This window comes from Pseudopodoces humilis, chromosome 6 (genome assembly GCF_049639895.1).
Source record: "Pseudopodoces humilis isolate 2021_Gansu_Grassland_sample_001 chromosome 6, ASM4963989v1, whole genome shotgun sequence".
Lineage (NCBI taxonomy): Eukaryota > Metazoa > Chordata > Aves > Passeriformes > Paridae > Pseudopodoces > Pseudopodoces humilis.
Genome location: NC_142205.1, coordinates 8441788 through 8457628, shown reverse-complemented (window position 1 = coordinate 8457628; position 15841 = coordinate 8441788). Strand labels below are relative to the sequence as shown.

General features: G+C 36.1%; 1 protein-coding gene across 1 annotated transcript in view; it reads left to right on the top strand.

The window, feature by feature from the left end:
* Positions 1 to 15841, top strand: part of POLN (DNA polymerase nu) — an 82409-nt gene that overhangs the window by 1554 nt on the left and 65014 nt on the right. Inside the window, exons 3-12 of the mRNA XM_005517891.3 lie at positions 962 to 1074; positions 2794 to 2951; positions 5478 to 5546; positions 6955 to 7015; positions 7221 to 7285; positions 8063 to 8146; positions 8553 to 8642; positions 10666 to 10722; positions 11554 to 11607; positions 11836 to 11901. Coding sequence (XP_005517948.2) covers positions 962 to 1074; positions 2794 to 2951; positions 5478 to 5546; positions 6955 to 7015; positions 7221 to 7285; positions 8063 to 8146; positions 8553 to 8642; positions 10666 to 10722; positions 11554 to 11607; positions 11836 to 11901 — 817 coding nt within the window. The remainder of the gene's footprint in view (positions 1 to 961; positions 1075 to 2793; positions 2952 to 5477; positions 5547 to 6954; positions 7016 to 7220; positions 7286 to 8062; positions 8147 to 8552; positions 8643 to 10665; positions 10723 to 11553; positions 11608 to 11835; positions 11902 to 15841) is intronic.

Here is a 15841-nt window from a genome sequence, read left to right as displayed (position 1 = left end):
TCTTCCACTGCTTGAAGTCATGGCTTGAAACAAATCATGAGTTTGCTTCTTCAATAGTAATGGGGTTACGTGACAAGTAGATTAATAACATGTCAGCTTGAATATAGGTTGTTGTGAACTGAGAACATATCAGTAAAGCATGTATGTAAGAACAGTAAAAATTTGATAAGTTGATTATGAGTATAAGCAATTATATGAAACCTATGGGTAATTACTTACTGTAAGAGTTGTGCAATTGTTTAAGAAGGAATCTATAATGCATACAGCAATACCTTATGATCTGTGTGATGTCTAGTATGTCTGAACCCTTGGAGCTGTGGTCTCATACCATCAAAAGTGCTTTATAAAAACTATGCTTTTTCTATCTTGCCCAAAATATAACTTATTTTAAAAAGACACATAGTTGGTAAATCTATATACTAATATATATATATATAGTTGGTTATATCTATTTAAAATATCCTGAATGAAGGAATTGTAGATATTTTCAATGGGTATGGAAATACATGACAAAGATGAAGCATTTTGGATTTAAACAGCATTTTAACACTGCTATGGCAGTTTAGGCTGTCTAGTAAGTTTTAAACTGGTGTTTTATAATGCTACATCAGTATAATCTCTGTGATCTTATTTAGATATACTGAAGTATTACAGGTATTCCAATTTGGGTTTTGGATCAAGGTTGCACTTCAGGAGTTAAACAAGTATTTGTTTTCTTTATATGATATGTGATTTATATGATATTTATATGTGATAAAAAATATCTGCTAGGATATTTTAATTTCTTATACAACATCACTTTGAGTATTACTGAACTGAGAATTTAATACTCAAATGCACTAGTCTGTTCTTATAGGAATAAGGAAATGTCTTGGGTTAAGTGTTTAGTATTAGGTGCTAATTATAGATTGACTAAATATAGGAGCAGTATAGTGTGTGTTAATGAACTACTTCTGTGCAGGCAAGTGTTGATTCAAATGCTACAGAGCAAAGTTCCAATAATTTGCTTCAATGCAAAAGATTTCCTGAGGACTCTACTTCAAGTTTATAGTAATGAAATCAGCTGGAAACAAGGCAAGTATTCAATGTATGATCTCATCCTGAAATCTCTGTGCTATTGGTGTTTCTGTTAAAATCGCTAAGTGTAGAAATAACTAAATTGCTGGTTAAGTAATATATAGAAAAACAGAGTTTAGTACCATTAAAAAGAACACCCTTCCTGGGGGAGGTCGTGACCAGAGGCTTGGCATGGCAAGATAATGTATTTCTTCTCAGAGTAGGAATCAAATCGTTGAGTAACTTAAGAATAGCTTCCAGCAGAAACAAAAGCTCTCAACACGGTCCTGAATATAGCTGAAAAGTTCAAACTACTTCATGTTTCATATTCCCTAGGGAAAAAAACTTCCTCTGCTCAAAGGAAGGGCTAAAATAAATCCCTGGGATGCTCATAGTTGTCAGAATTAGGAATCACTTGAAAGGGCCCATGTTCTTTTGATAGAAACAAGACTCTTCTCTATAGATTAAAAAGCAACTACAAACAATGGGCATAAGATGTAAATATAATGTCTTTTTTGTTTTGGGTTGGTTTTTTTCATTTTCTTGGGGCGTTCTTTTTGGTGCCATGTATCAAATTACTGCTCAGTGAGTTACAAAAGTGCACGTGACCTTTCAGGAGGGGCTCCTGCTATGGAGAATCATGTTGCGTTCAGCATCTGAAAAGTTTCAGTAAATCACAGTAAACTGATGATGATTTAAAATCTGGTGTGAAGATCTGTACAAAAACCAGCACTGGGAATGGGTGGGAAAAGAAATGCCATAATGGAACTGGCAATAATGGCTTTTATAACTTTGAAGTATTTCATTGGTAATATCCCACCTGATCCATGGGATTTGAATCTGAAGATTCTAGTAAACAGAAGAATTCTTGTCTAGGCTTTTGGAGTAGCTGTAACTTGCATTATGGACATTAGAATTTGCTCCTGGATAGCTGAGTCTGCAAGGTTGTGTAGCATGGAGTGCACTATAAATGTGACCTGTAGGTCATAGTTTGAACTTAGGGGTTACTGAAGAGGATACTTAGGTTTATCTTTGAATATATCACAAAGCAGTTTAATTATTAGTTTTTCCTGTTCTTTGTAGAACTGCAGGACACATGTAGAGATTGTAGTTCAAAGGAAAGTCGAACAGCACTGGGTTTAGCCCACCCTATCCATCTAAGTGAACATGAGGCTGCAGTGTAAGCACATACGATGCTAACGGACAGAAGGTTCTGAGTTTTGGAAACAATGCACTGTGTGCCCATATGTGAATTCATATATACATTAATAATCTTGGTCTGATTGCTAGGAAGTAAATACCTTCCTAATCCCCAATAGCAATTTTGTGGGTATCAGTCAAGTTAACAACAGTAACAATAAGAAAACTGTACCAGAGGGAGACTCTCATAAAAAAAACCACCTCAACTTGAAGTTTTTTAGTTCTAGGAAAGGGAGGTTTTTACAGTAAATCTAAGGAGCCAGAAGTTTATTTATATTTAAAAATTTGGAAAGATCAACCAACCAAAAAAATCCTCCCCAACCTCACAAAATAACACTCTTCAAAAATAGGCAATACTGAACTTCCTCCTGTGTAGTCATGACCATGTATTAGAGCTGTGAATTTGATGTTTAATATTTTTGTGGAGTAAATATTTGTCCTTTTACGATGTGTGCATGCAGGAAAGATGGACAAAACTTCAGAGCTGTTTTTCAGTATGGGAGTTAATTTAAGTATTTTTAATAATTTGTTTTGTAGTTGCCAATACTGTCGTGCTAGATCCAAGGATTGCAGCATGGCTGATAAACCCCAGTGACACAGTTCCTTCCTTTGAGTGTTTAATACAAAAGTATTTTGAAAAACCTTTTTTAAAGGGAGCAGAAAATACAGATCTAGGCACTTTGATAAATGTATCTGTAAGTAGCTTGTTTTCAGTTGTTTGTGGTTGGGTTAAAAAGGGAAGAAAATGATAATAAAATTGCTTTTTCTTAGAAAATATTACAGAAGAAGATAGATAATGCTTTTATAATGGAATAAAATGATTCTGTAAATGCTACATGTTGGATATCTAAAGAAAGGGGAGAAGGGGAGGTTTTACTGCATCTACCAAGATGGGACCTCATTCTCCAGGAGCAGCTGTAAAATTTTCTTTTGAAACTGTAAAGCTCAGTAACAACGTTAATTAATATGCAGTTTTCTCTTTTCTTCTCTTCACCTTCCTGCAAAATGATTTCCAGCTCTCCTTTCCAAAATGTCTGATGCTGTGTTCTCCTGTTCCTGTGCAATTGTAGCCTGTATTTAGTTGATTGTTATTAACCATTTTGCTAAATTTCACAGCTGGTAAAAATGCCACATCATAGGCTGAGAAACAGCAGGGAGTGAAATGTGAACCTTCAAGCATATGTATGAAAAAATCTGTGAATTTTAATTCTCAGTGTGAGAGAATGCATGATGAACTTTTTGAGATGTTATCCCCTGCACTATGGGAAGTTCTTCCTGTATCATATCAAATGTCTTCTGTATTTCTCTTGAAATTCAACTCATGAATATTATAAAATATTTGTATCTGTTTTGGGCTGTGGTGATCTACTGTGGGCACGTTAGCTTTCAGAGGTTGTTTGATGGATAAGAAGATGTAGAGAAACCTACATAATGGGTTTTTTTGATGCCATTCACTTTTCAGAGGTCTTGCTCATTCAGACCATCATGTATTGCACCATGATTATAGGACTTGTAGGATACAAATCCACAGATGTCAATTGTGCTTAGAGCATAGACAGAGATTGGTTGTATTGGCACCTACCCATCAGTGTAGACTCTTCTGAGAAAACCAGAGGCAGTTACTTGAAAGCATTGGCTGTAAACTGCAGTTGTTCAGAAGCTACTTCATTAATTAAATTATTAGTGTAGGGAATAGACAAGCAGACAGAAGTTGCCTATCATTATTTCTATATGGGATGGCTTTGCTGTGAGTCAGCATCATTAATCTTGTCTCTTCCCTTAGCTTGACTCAGTCTTTTGTTCTTCAGATAACACATCTGTTCTTAGTCACTTTTCAGCTTTGTCATCCTGATTCCCAGCTCTTGAGTTAAATATTGAAATTTTATTTCCTTCCTGTCCTACTTCAGGTCTAGTTTGTTTCCTTGCCCCAGCCATCTCCAGTGTCTTTATGCTGACTTCTTCACTCAGTGCCCAGCTAATGCCTCCTTGTAACATCCTGTAATTATTTCCCCCCCTTTCCTTATTTCTTAATTTGTCACCTGCACTCTCACACTTCCTTTTTGGCTTTTCTCTTTGCTCAGTGAATCCCAGTTCTTCCTGTGTCTCCTGGCTCTTTGCCAGGTTTATCTCTTCAATCTTCTTGCTGTTTTTACTGGTAGCTTCCTAACAGTTGTCTATACTGCCAGAGGGATCTGTGGTAAGTGATAAATCATCTTGTGCCTCACTGCTTAAGTGAAGCTCCCTGTCTTGTGCTAGTCTTGTCCACCCACCACAGTACTTGGGATGACTGCTGGTTTATTCTGTAGCCCACAACTCACCCACACACCTCTAGCACAAAGATGTGCTGCTTGCTGCTTGTCTGTATATTTGGTGCTGTGCCGAAGTGGTTATGGTCCATACTCACAGCAATGTTTGCTGGAACAGGTGCTAAACATTATGCTGGTCATGTCATTGCTGCATTTACTGATGAGGAATTTTGGTGTCAGTTAAAGCCTGTCACTGGGTTCTCTTTCACCTTCAGAAAGGGATCAAGCAAACTGTCTGTATTTCACAGGCAGCTCTTTTGTTTCAGAACAAGTTGGTATGGACAAGGTTTCTTGGAGACACGTTGGTGACATTTCACTGCAGTATGGACTAGACTGTTTTAGAACAAGGATCATCACCAGTGGATATATCAGTTTTGAAGAGAGCTCTCTGCATCCTACCTTCCAGGGCTTGCTGTTTCTCAGTCTTTATTTTTAATGGTCATGTTCTTGGAGCAAACAATCATTCTCATTATTTGTATACATTTCAAAAAGGTATTCTAGCCAATTGAAGGAGGTGACGTGATGCTGTGTGGAACACCTCTGGAACAAAAGGGAGGAAATGAACAGTTCTGACACAAAAGTGGCCGTACTTATATGAGAAAAAGAATGCAAGGAATTTTTCCTCATCTTACAAGTAGCAAGGGAACTCTGACTTCACTGTCAAAGGCAGTTTATCAATACTATGTTTCTCTGTACTTGATACAAAATGTAAATATAAGAACAGGCAAAATCTGGAATGTTTACAATCTAGTTCTGTGTTAATGATTTGGGTTGGACAGAGATCTAACAACATTTCTAAAATGTTAAGGCATACAGAAAAGCACATTTTTACAATTTATACCTTCTTAAAAAGTTAATTCTCTAAATATTTTTATGCTAGCAATAAAGTTATTGTTTTTTTTTTTTATTTATCAGTATCAAAACTTGGGTGTGAACTTGGAGAAGCTTTATAATGTCATGATGGACCTTGCTCATGGCTTAAAGGTAAGACAAAAAGAATTTGCCCAGGAATAACTATGTAAATATTGAATTAAAGAGAGTTAATGATGTATTTCTCAATTGAATTAGAATAAAAGAATGCTTCAGTCCTTAGTGGTTTACATTGGCAGTCAACATTTAAAATAAATTGCCCATCCAATTTGCCATTTTTTCTAGAAGGAAATGGTGTCAAGGTTAATCTTTAGGAGGAACTTTTCCTCTGCTTCATTTAACTAAATGAAGATTCTGAGAACAGTAAAGGTTCAGAATATTGGCTTTTCTTTTAGCATTTAAATCTATGGTATTACTGTCTAAAAAGTGTTAACAAGACATAGAATATAGTATAGCTATATTTTTCTGTGTATTCCTTGCTTATGAAAACTCTCAGCATGTCTTGTGTTCTGGACTGTGTTAACCAAGCACTGATCACATGCTGCGACAGGCTTCCCAGAGAGGTGGTTGAAGGCCCAGGCCTGTCAGTATTTAAGAGGCAATTGGATAGTGCCTTTAACCATATGCTTTGTATTTTAGTCAGCCCTGAATTGACCAGGCAGTGGGACTAGATAGTCATTGTAGGTCCCTTCCAAGTGAACTATTTCATTCTGCTTTACCCCTTATTTCAGTTCAGAATGCACCTCAAGAAATCTGTCAGGGTATGTGTGCTTTTTTAATGCTTGTGATCCTATAACTGGAAAAGTGCCAGAATTTAGGGATACACCCAGGTTCTGGTGCAAGAGGCATCATAGCTTCCCAGGGATTGTCTTTGAAGTTTCTGGTAGCAGATGTAGGGCTTAGACCATGAGGTGGTGGAGCCATATTAATGTGGATATCCAAGTGGCCCAGCAGTATGATGAACAATCCGTGAAGGGAGGCAGCAGGGAAACACCAAAGGCACAGAAACACAGAGATCCAGCCCACAAGAGATTTTAGACACATCAGATTGCTTCAGTGGTTAGAGAAAAAACAGACTTTCTGTTCTCTGTAAGTAATTTGGGGACATAACCATTTCAACTCTTATTGTCTCCCTAATGAAAACAAAGTTATGGATTATGAATGGTTGCTGAATCGTTCAAGCGAACAAAGGAAAAGAGATAACTATGTGCGCTATTATAATGAAGCTTGCTTTAAAAATAAACTTTTTAGAAAAAATATATATATATTATTAGCATTCTTGTACAAAGTGGTTACTGTTGCAAAATTCCTATTCCCCACAAAAAGGATGTGACAACATTAAGATACTATAATTTACACTAAGTAGTATTTCATGCCACAAACAGTGTTGTTATATAAAAAGGGAATATACAGTAAGTGAAATACTGCTCACTGGAAAATATGTTCACCTAATGACACCACTATATGTTTTGAGATCAAAATTAGCTGGTACTGAAGAATGTACTTATATCTTGCTTTACAGGCTCAAGGTTTGTGGAACTTATTTTGCACATTAGAGCTTCCACTTATCAAAATTCTGGCAGGTATGAAAGTTCTGGTTAAAATATGAATCTTCACTATTTTCACATAGCTGCTGACTATGCTCAAGTGCAATGTAATTCCTCAGAATATGAAATCTTATCATAGCCTCATAACAGCTGTGTGAGTTTGAGTTTCCATTTTACAGTCTAAGAAGAATGTAAAATTGAAATTGTAAATTATAAGTGTAACCTAAAATTGTATTTACAGTGATGGAAACACACAAAATATATGTGAACAAACAAGAACTGAAAAAAACATCAGAGATCCTAGGGGTAAATTTTGTATTAATTTTTTTCTTGAAAATTGTATAATATCTTTGTGCTTTTGCTGAGGATAACTGATTAGAAAGAGAAGGAACTTCTGTCACATTTAATGTAGTAGTGTGATGTTTTTATTATATGTTTATAAATATAACTAATTATATTTGTTATTTTAGGATACTTCCCTGTTTATTTACACAAGTAAAAAAGAGGTATTTGCTTCATCAGCCTTTCCCCAGTACTGAAATTGTATTGCAAAATGTGCAGGTCTTTTGGGTTATGTGTTGCAGAGTAAAAATGATAATTTTTACTTTCTGAGCATGCAGTTTTCAGTAACCATCTACTTGAGAAGCGATAGACTTCTTTCCCTCTTTTGTGAACAATACACTCTTTAAATGACTGTTCTTTGATAAAAGTAGCTACAAGAGAATCCCATTTTGTAACATAAAATTTGACTAGATAATCACTGGTCTGGCAGATTACTAATTTATCAGAATAATTTGCATAGCTATGTTTCTCACAGATCTCTAAAGCTTCAGTAACCTAAATTCTTTAACCACAAACGTTGGTACTTCTTACTACAATAAATTTCCTTACCAGATCATGAAGCAATATAAATTAAGGAGTATATAAGCAATCTACTCAACCAAATGTTGATGGCCAGCAATTACATGATATCAAGTACTCCATTCTTAAATAAAGGTTCAATATTTGCATTAACCTTGGAAGTGGCAGATACTGAAGAAACTAATAATGTGAACAGAATAATTTTGATGTCCTGATACGTAGTTGCGGCTCAAAGAGCTTGAACAGGAGGCTCATGAGGTTGCTGGAGAACGATTCCTTTTGACCAGCAGTTGTCAGCTCCGGGAGGTATTATTTGTATTACTGTTTCTACTTAAGGTGTACGTTCTATGGATTTATTGATACAGAAGAACTGTAAAGCATATAAATCCTTACTGCTTCTTACTTATTTTCTTCTATATTAATTCCCTTATTTTCTGATTTTAATGAAAGACATATCAGTTTTTCATAAATACAACAATGTTGAATAATCTGTATTTGATTGTATGTACATAAATTATGCTTTTTTTAAAGTAACTATGTCACTGCTTCAGTAGCTCAAAAATAAAGATTTTTAGTTCTGTTAGTTCTCTTTGCTACAGTATGCTCTATTTACCTTGAAACCTTTTCTGTTTAAGTTCAAGCACCCGATAATTTTCCTTTCTATTTCAACTCTTGAAACACTGAAAGATTTATTGTCTTTTTCTTACTTTAGGTACTATTTGATAAGTTAAAGCTGCATACGCTGTGTGAGAAACTTCACAGAACTGAAATACAACAGCTTGTATCCACCTCAGAAGTTGTGGTGAGACAGGGAAGGGTTTTAAAACCAGCTGCATGATTTGGCAAAACTTCTAAGTTATATTCCAGTGAAATTGTGGTTTGTCTGAAGTTTTTTTAATGATCTTGGTTTATTTTTGTATTGTCCTATTTGTGCTACAGTTACTTGTGCCAGAAAAGAGAGTTGCACACCATGGCGGGGGAAAACAAATCAGCTACTGAAGGTCTCCCCTGAGCCTCCTTTTCTCCAGGCTAAACATCCCCAGCTCCCACAGTTGTTCCTCATCAGACTTGTGCTCCAGACCCTTTTCCAGCTCTGTTGTCCTTCTCTGGACACTCCAGCACCTCAGTGTTCTTTTTGAAATGACGGGTCCAAAACAGAACACAGTACTCACTGCTGAGTGTAGGGTGACAGTCACTGCCCTGCTCCTGCTGCCCACAGTGATTGGTGTGCCCAGCTGACCCAGGCCAGGAGCCATTGGCCTTCTTGGCCACCTGGGCGTGCCTGGCTCGTGTTCAGCCACTCTCAGTCAGCACCCCCAGGTCTTTTTCCACCAGGCCCTTTCCAGCCACTGCCCCAGCCTGTAGTGCTGCAGGGGTTGTTGTGACCCAGGGTAGGACCTGGCACTTGCCCTTGCTGAACCTCAGACCCCTGGGCCCACTGATCCAGCCTGTCCAGGTTCCTCAGAGGAACCTTCCTGCCTTTCAGCAGATCAGCTCTTCCATCCAATTTGGTGTCATCTGCAAACTGACTGAGGGTGCTCTTGATCCCCTTCTCAGATCATTAAAAAATCATTTTATGAAGATGATAATAATAGCAATGGAGATTCTTTTTAGAAGAGAAAAAGCTTCTGTACAGCTGCACCTGTTTCTGATTTGGTGCTACAATTGAATTGCTCTAGTTTACATAGGAGTTAAAGTGCACAACTCACTGCTGAACTTGAACATCTTTGGGGAAGTTAGGAGGGTAATATTTATTTCTTCTTAAGGAGGAAATTCCACTTTTCAGTCAAGCGTCTGAACTACCAAGTATGATCTCCAGTAACCTCAACAGTATAACCATAAAACCCACACACTACTCAAGGAGAAGGAGGTTTCATAGATCAAACATATAATCTTGGAGAGTGACAGAGAGCCTTGGGAAATGGGAGGGATCAGTGAAATAGAATTCACCTTTTTGTGGGAATATAAGATTTGTTGCTATAATCAAAGCAATGCTTTAATGTAGTTCAGTATTCTCTTTCCAATAACTGCTGAGACTTGGTTTTTTAGAGAAAGGTAGGATGAAACCTTCCAGGAGATAAATAGTAGGCAATTAATCTTAAGATGTTGTTTCTCCCTGGTAGCAAGAAAAAAACCTTATGTCTTAAAATATACATTCTAGTACAGTTGCATCTGTTTTTCATCCTGGACTATTATAGTTCCAGATATTTTTTGTGGTACTTATAAATATCCAGTATCTATTTTAATAATTTAATTCTTTACCTCAACAGAATTTTTGGCAGTTTCCAATCAAAGTAATAAGAAATATACTTTATTTTATTGATTTTTAATTTGACGATTTCAATTTCTCTTGAAGTTTTGCTGGAACTTTTCTTAAGACATGAACAGGAGAAATTATTCTCTTGGATTGTGTGGGTATAAATATGTGTGTATGCATGTATTATTTTGCCTACTTCCATTGTGTTCTCTCTTGCGTTTATGCTGTATAGCACAAAAAACAAACAAAGGGCCATAAAAACACACACACATATCACACCCCTGTGTTTTCAAAGTTGCTGTGGAAAAGTTTTGATGTCTGTGTGTCTTTTTGTCCTGTTTGGGACAGGAGTGAAAATGAAATGGGAAGGAGTAATCTCCAGCCTTCCTAATGAAGGCTTCATTGGGGCTGGGGAGGGACTGCTGGAAGGACATCATCCTTCAGCCAGTATTTTGTCCATTCAGCTTGTCAAGAAAATTTCTTCCTCCAAAATGTATTCTGTTCAGGTTTGTTTAATAATATAACTTCAAGAAAAGTGTGTCATTAATTCACATTCTTGATTTTGCAGCTAAATAAATTGCAAGATCTTCATCCTTTGCCTAAGATAATTTTAGAATACCGCCAGGTGAGCTGATATTTTTTTACAGAATGTAGTTGTATTGAAGAAAAATTTGGCAAGACAGATAACATATTCATAGTTAAATAAATAAGTTGGCTCTAGTGAAAGTTCATTCAAATACTAATTTAAAGTCAGTGTTATTAAGACTTTTTAAATTTTAATGCTTATAGTTGTTTTGCTCTGTATTAGATTATAGCCAGCAAACAACTTGTACAATGTTGCAGAATCAACTGGAAAACTTCACTGCTAAATTTGTGTAGTGCTATAAAGCATACTTAGGGCAAAACCTCTATTTTTTTGAGTTCTGAAGAAATGCTTTGTGTAAAATGAAGGAGATAACTGCTTATGGGGAGTTTTGGGGTGACAAGCCTCCTGAAAATCCAAAAATATCTAGTTAGTCTGCTCCCACACTTAATCATTAGGTATTCAGTGAATAAACTTCCAAGAATTTAAAAAAATAAAGCAAAGTTAAAAACTGTGGGGTTATGTTTGGTTTTGATCTTTTTTTTTTAAATTTGTGTGTGTTTTTTGTGTGTGTGTGTGTGGTTCTCATGTAATTTATTGACCTGGGGATATAAGATGTAAAATAATACATTCAAATAGTTCATTTAATAGTATCTGCGAAGCTCTGTCTCTAGGTTATAACCAAGCACTTGCCTAACTTACGTGAATAGGTTAAGCTATCAGTGAGTATAAATCCATTTTTTACTTGGATAAAACTATCTTTAAGAAATAAAAGTCTACAAACAGGATGCATTTGGAAATTAGGATCTTTAATTTGAAAATAATCCCTTCTTTTTATAAGTAAACATTTATCTTAAATTTTATGCATTCTAGGTTCATAAGATGAAGTCAACTTATGTGGATGGACTGCAAACATACATGAAAAAGGTAGAAATATATAAAGTAGCTTGTAAAATCCTAAAAATATGTGAAATGATTGCAGTGTTTACAGTTTAAGAACTTCTATGCATGGAAAATTTAAAAGTATTTCTTTTATATTTTCTTGTTTTGATTGCAGTGAATTTTTCTTACTGATACTTGTATTAAATAAAGCATAGCTGTGTGTCCTTTTTTTTGTTGGTTTTTTTTTTTGTTTTTCGCTTTACTTGATTTCAGGGATTTATTTCCTCTACTTGGAATCAAACTGGAACTGTGACTGGCAGACTTTCAGCCAAACATCCTGTAAGTGAGCTTATTGGAAGATTTGCATTTTAATTGAAACAAAATATTAATATTACTTGTACAAAATATGTAATATTTTTAACACAGGAAATGTTTGTTTTCATGCTTGTCTAGTGGTTGCTGTATTGTATCTAAATGATGGACAGAAAAAGCTTATTAAATGGGTATATTACTGTAGGTCATCTGTACTTAGGCATATTTTATGTTATCTGTGATCAGAATTAACATTAACATTCTACCTGAAGTAGAGGAGTACAGTTGTAAGCCATGCATGTACCTTGAGTATTTCCTTGTCATGAATTCCTGGTGTTCATGAAGTACTCCTTGTAAAGGATCAGTGGAAGGTGGGCATTACAGAAAAAAAGGAAGCTCTCTTCTGGAATTTGGCTTCAGGTCTCATAGCAGTAAAGGGCTCAGCTTGGCAGTGCTGGTGCTCTGGAAGTCTTGCTTATATGCCTGTGACACTTGGGCTCTTTGTGCTTCCTCTCTTGTCTATAATGATCTCCATGTACATGTCGGTGCCTGAAACATGTTTTATTTGACTTTCTGGACTGCTAAAGGCTTGGGTTATCTTTTTTTTTTTCCTATAAAGTGGCCTTTCAAGGGCTTACTTGAATGTATTCTATGATCCCATTTCTCTTGGTGTTTATGACACCCACTGACCTTTGGCTGTACAGACTGGTGAGTCTTTATGCTCCCCTCTGTCACAGCCCATGGCTGCATGGACAAGAGTGCAGGACCTGGTGTGGGACGAGATGGGGCTGCAGAGTTCCAGGGCCTCAAGACATAAGTGAGAACAGCAGAAGAAAACTAGTGACTGTTGATCAGGGGAAAGTTTCTGTTTGGTTTAACCATGGCATTTTCTAGCAAAGACATGGCCTGTAGCCCTGTGGATGACTGGGAACAGATGCAAAGATGGGACTTGTCTCATAAAGGCTCAAGGGAATCTGTGAGGCTGTTGTCCTTTTAACTTGTGCCCCAAAGTGTTGTCAGTTTCTATCCATGCAGATTTGGGTACTGCTTATCTCTGTGCAGGACCCAACCTTAAGCTTCATGGGTACAAATGGCATTAGGAGCTTTCTGCAGTCCTGGAGAAAGTCCATGGTCTTCCACAGCTCTTTGTGGGAACAGAGGTGTAAACCTTAACAGTCCTGACCACTTTGCATGGATGGGATTGTGTGGTTCCTGGCAAGTCCTGCCTGGAATGGTGATTTTGGAGTTCTGACAGAAACCTGTCCTGGGGGGTTCTCACCCTCACCATACTGGTGACTTCCTTAGCTCTTCTTTCACATGTCTTCACAGTTCATGTTCATTTGCATCTTCCTACCCTTGTGATACATATTTCCATAAAATTTGTCATCAAACAATTTATAGGAAGTGCTTATGCTTTTTGCTGAGTGAAAATCAGTGTTTAAGATGCTGAATTAACAACGGAATGGGGAAGTGTTACTGCTGCTCTCGTTTCTCATGCACCCAGATAGGAGAAAGTGAGAGGAAAAGATGATCATGAAGATCACAGTTGGCTGAATTTTCTGATGTGATGCACAGGCATTTCCAAGTCAGAGCTGAACAGACAGCTGTCTTGAAAAACTGCATACAACACAAAGTGACCTTTGGACCATCATAGTAAAAAGGACATGAAATCTAGTTTTCTTAAAAGTTGTTTTTCTTCAAAATAATGCTGCTAAAGCTAGCATCCAGGGTTGCCTGAGGCTGGCTTTTCCTTCTAAGGAGAAACATTGGCATGGCTTTTTTTGTTTGAAATGTTTATGGAACCTATACCATCTGTTTCTGAATCATTTATTGATATAGAAGATACACTGCAGTTCCCAGTCACTTTGCTAAGTGTTAAAGATTTGGAAGATTCTTGCCAAAAATCATAAATATTTGAGATATTTTTGCAGTTACTATGATATTATGTCAAATTTTAGCTGCATTTTTGCAGAGGTAGTTTATTTTTAACTGTTTTAAAATACTTTAACAAGTGATTAAAGCAAAAGATAAGTGTGAATCAGATTCTGTGAGAATTCAAATGGAAAAACATCCCATATTCTGCAGTGCTTCTGAGAGATGAGGTTCCAAACAAAGGTTTCTTCATCTTTCTTTTGTTTTGTAAAGGTAGTGGATATATCTGTCCTCTGTCCTTTAAGGCATTTAATGGAGTCCAGGAGGGATTTACTTAGAGGTTTGAGGGGAAATGACTAGACATTAGATACAGAGCAGAATTTCTTTTTCAGATAAACTGTCATCCTCTTTCCGACAGTTCCACATTTGATATATGGATGATGTATATTTTTGGCTTTATGTGGGTTTTTCTCAATAGATAAGTTTATTCACATGAATTTTTATGACTTCTGTGTTGTAGCAACTTAGAGGGGGTTTCTTAGCAGCAATTTACTTCAGTGGTTCTCCACGTGTTCATCTATTTTAGTTTAACTGTGCACTTCATTTCTTCTCATTTGGTTTCTCCTCTGCAATACGTGTGCAGTATAAATCGTGTTTTTCACAAATAACAGTGTTAATGTATTATTGCTAAACAGGGACACATTTGATCTTGCAGTCTCCTGTTATTGCATTTTAGGCATCTATCTGCTACTTTTGGAGAACCTGAGTATCTGACACCTAAAAGTAAATATAAACCCCAAAAAATATTTTATAATGTATCCATATGCTAGTTTTGGGGTTTTTTTCTCTTTTATGGATTGCTTATGACTATTAGGGGAATTTAATTAGTTGTATTATTTGAATATGTTATTTTCAAATAGTTTTTTGTATAAATGTATTAGTCTTGTCTACATTAGGATGCCCTTTGATTATATTGTTCATAGATAACTCTTCTATTAGATATATTTATGACATTCATAAAAGCTTGTTTATGTTCTCCAAACCTACCTGGAAATATCTCTTTTCAGGCTCTCATGTTTTAAAGCAGAAATAAGTCAAGACACAAGTAGAAAAGCATAAACCCAATTAAGATCAAGCCCCTTTCAGAATGAAAAGAGAGAAATCCTAACTTGAGATATAAAGATTGCATAAAATTAGATGCTCTAATTTGGTTTAAGATGTAAATTTCAGTGCTAGAATCAAATACTCTGTATTAAGTTTTCTTTCCTCCAGGCTTCTGCAGCAGAAAGAACTAAAATGCTGCTAATGAGTTTATGCTTCTCTGCTTCAGAAGATGTTTGTATCATTAAACTGAAAAGCATATTGTGGTGGACTTCAGGGAGCATTTCCTTCCTTTTAGTAACAAAAAGTTATGGTGAAGATAAATAAAAAAATTCACCTTCTTGGAGCAAGTGGAAAAAAATAAAAAAGCATTCCTGTTTTTCCTCAGGAAAAATGCTTTTACAACTCATCCAAAAAGGCAAAGAAATAAAATAATTTAACCTATCAGTCAAATAAATATGTTTTCCTGTAATTTGGAAATCAGGAATGCAATTTGAAAGGGAAACTAATTAGGGCATATTGAATGTTAACATGCTTGAGGAAGTATCATCAAGAACCTGATATATTGCATATATCTCAATCTCTTCAACAGACATAAGATTTTCTGGTTGTGAATGCACAATAGAGAATTGCATGCTTGTTTATTAGAAAATGAGTGTTGCAAGTAGTGTTTGGAATATGAATAATGAATCTACCCATCTGGTTTTCATTCTAAGGGGAGAGACAATCCCTTGAAGTAGAGGCCCCTCTGAGCAATTGCCATCCAAAACGAGTCTGTTCTCTCAATTAACTTAGCAAACCAGTATTTCTGATTATGCATACTGTATGCATGTTATTTCCCCTCTGGGCTGTTTTTTTGGAGTGAAAAATTTTCTAATTTTCTGAGATAAAATGGAAATGTGGTTTTGGCATAGTTTTGGGATTGTTTTTGGACAGTGTGGATGGGATGCTGCTTGTCTCCCTTTTCTAGCAGAATCCCAACAGGATTTGCATC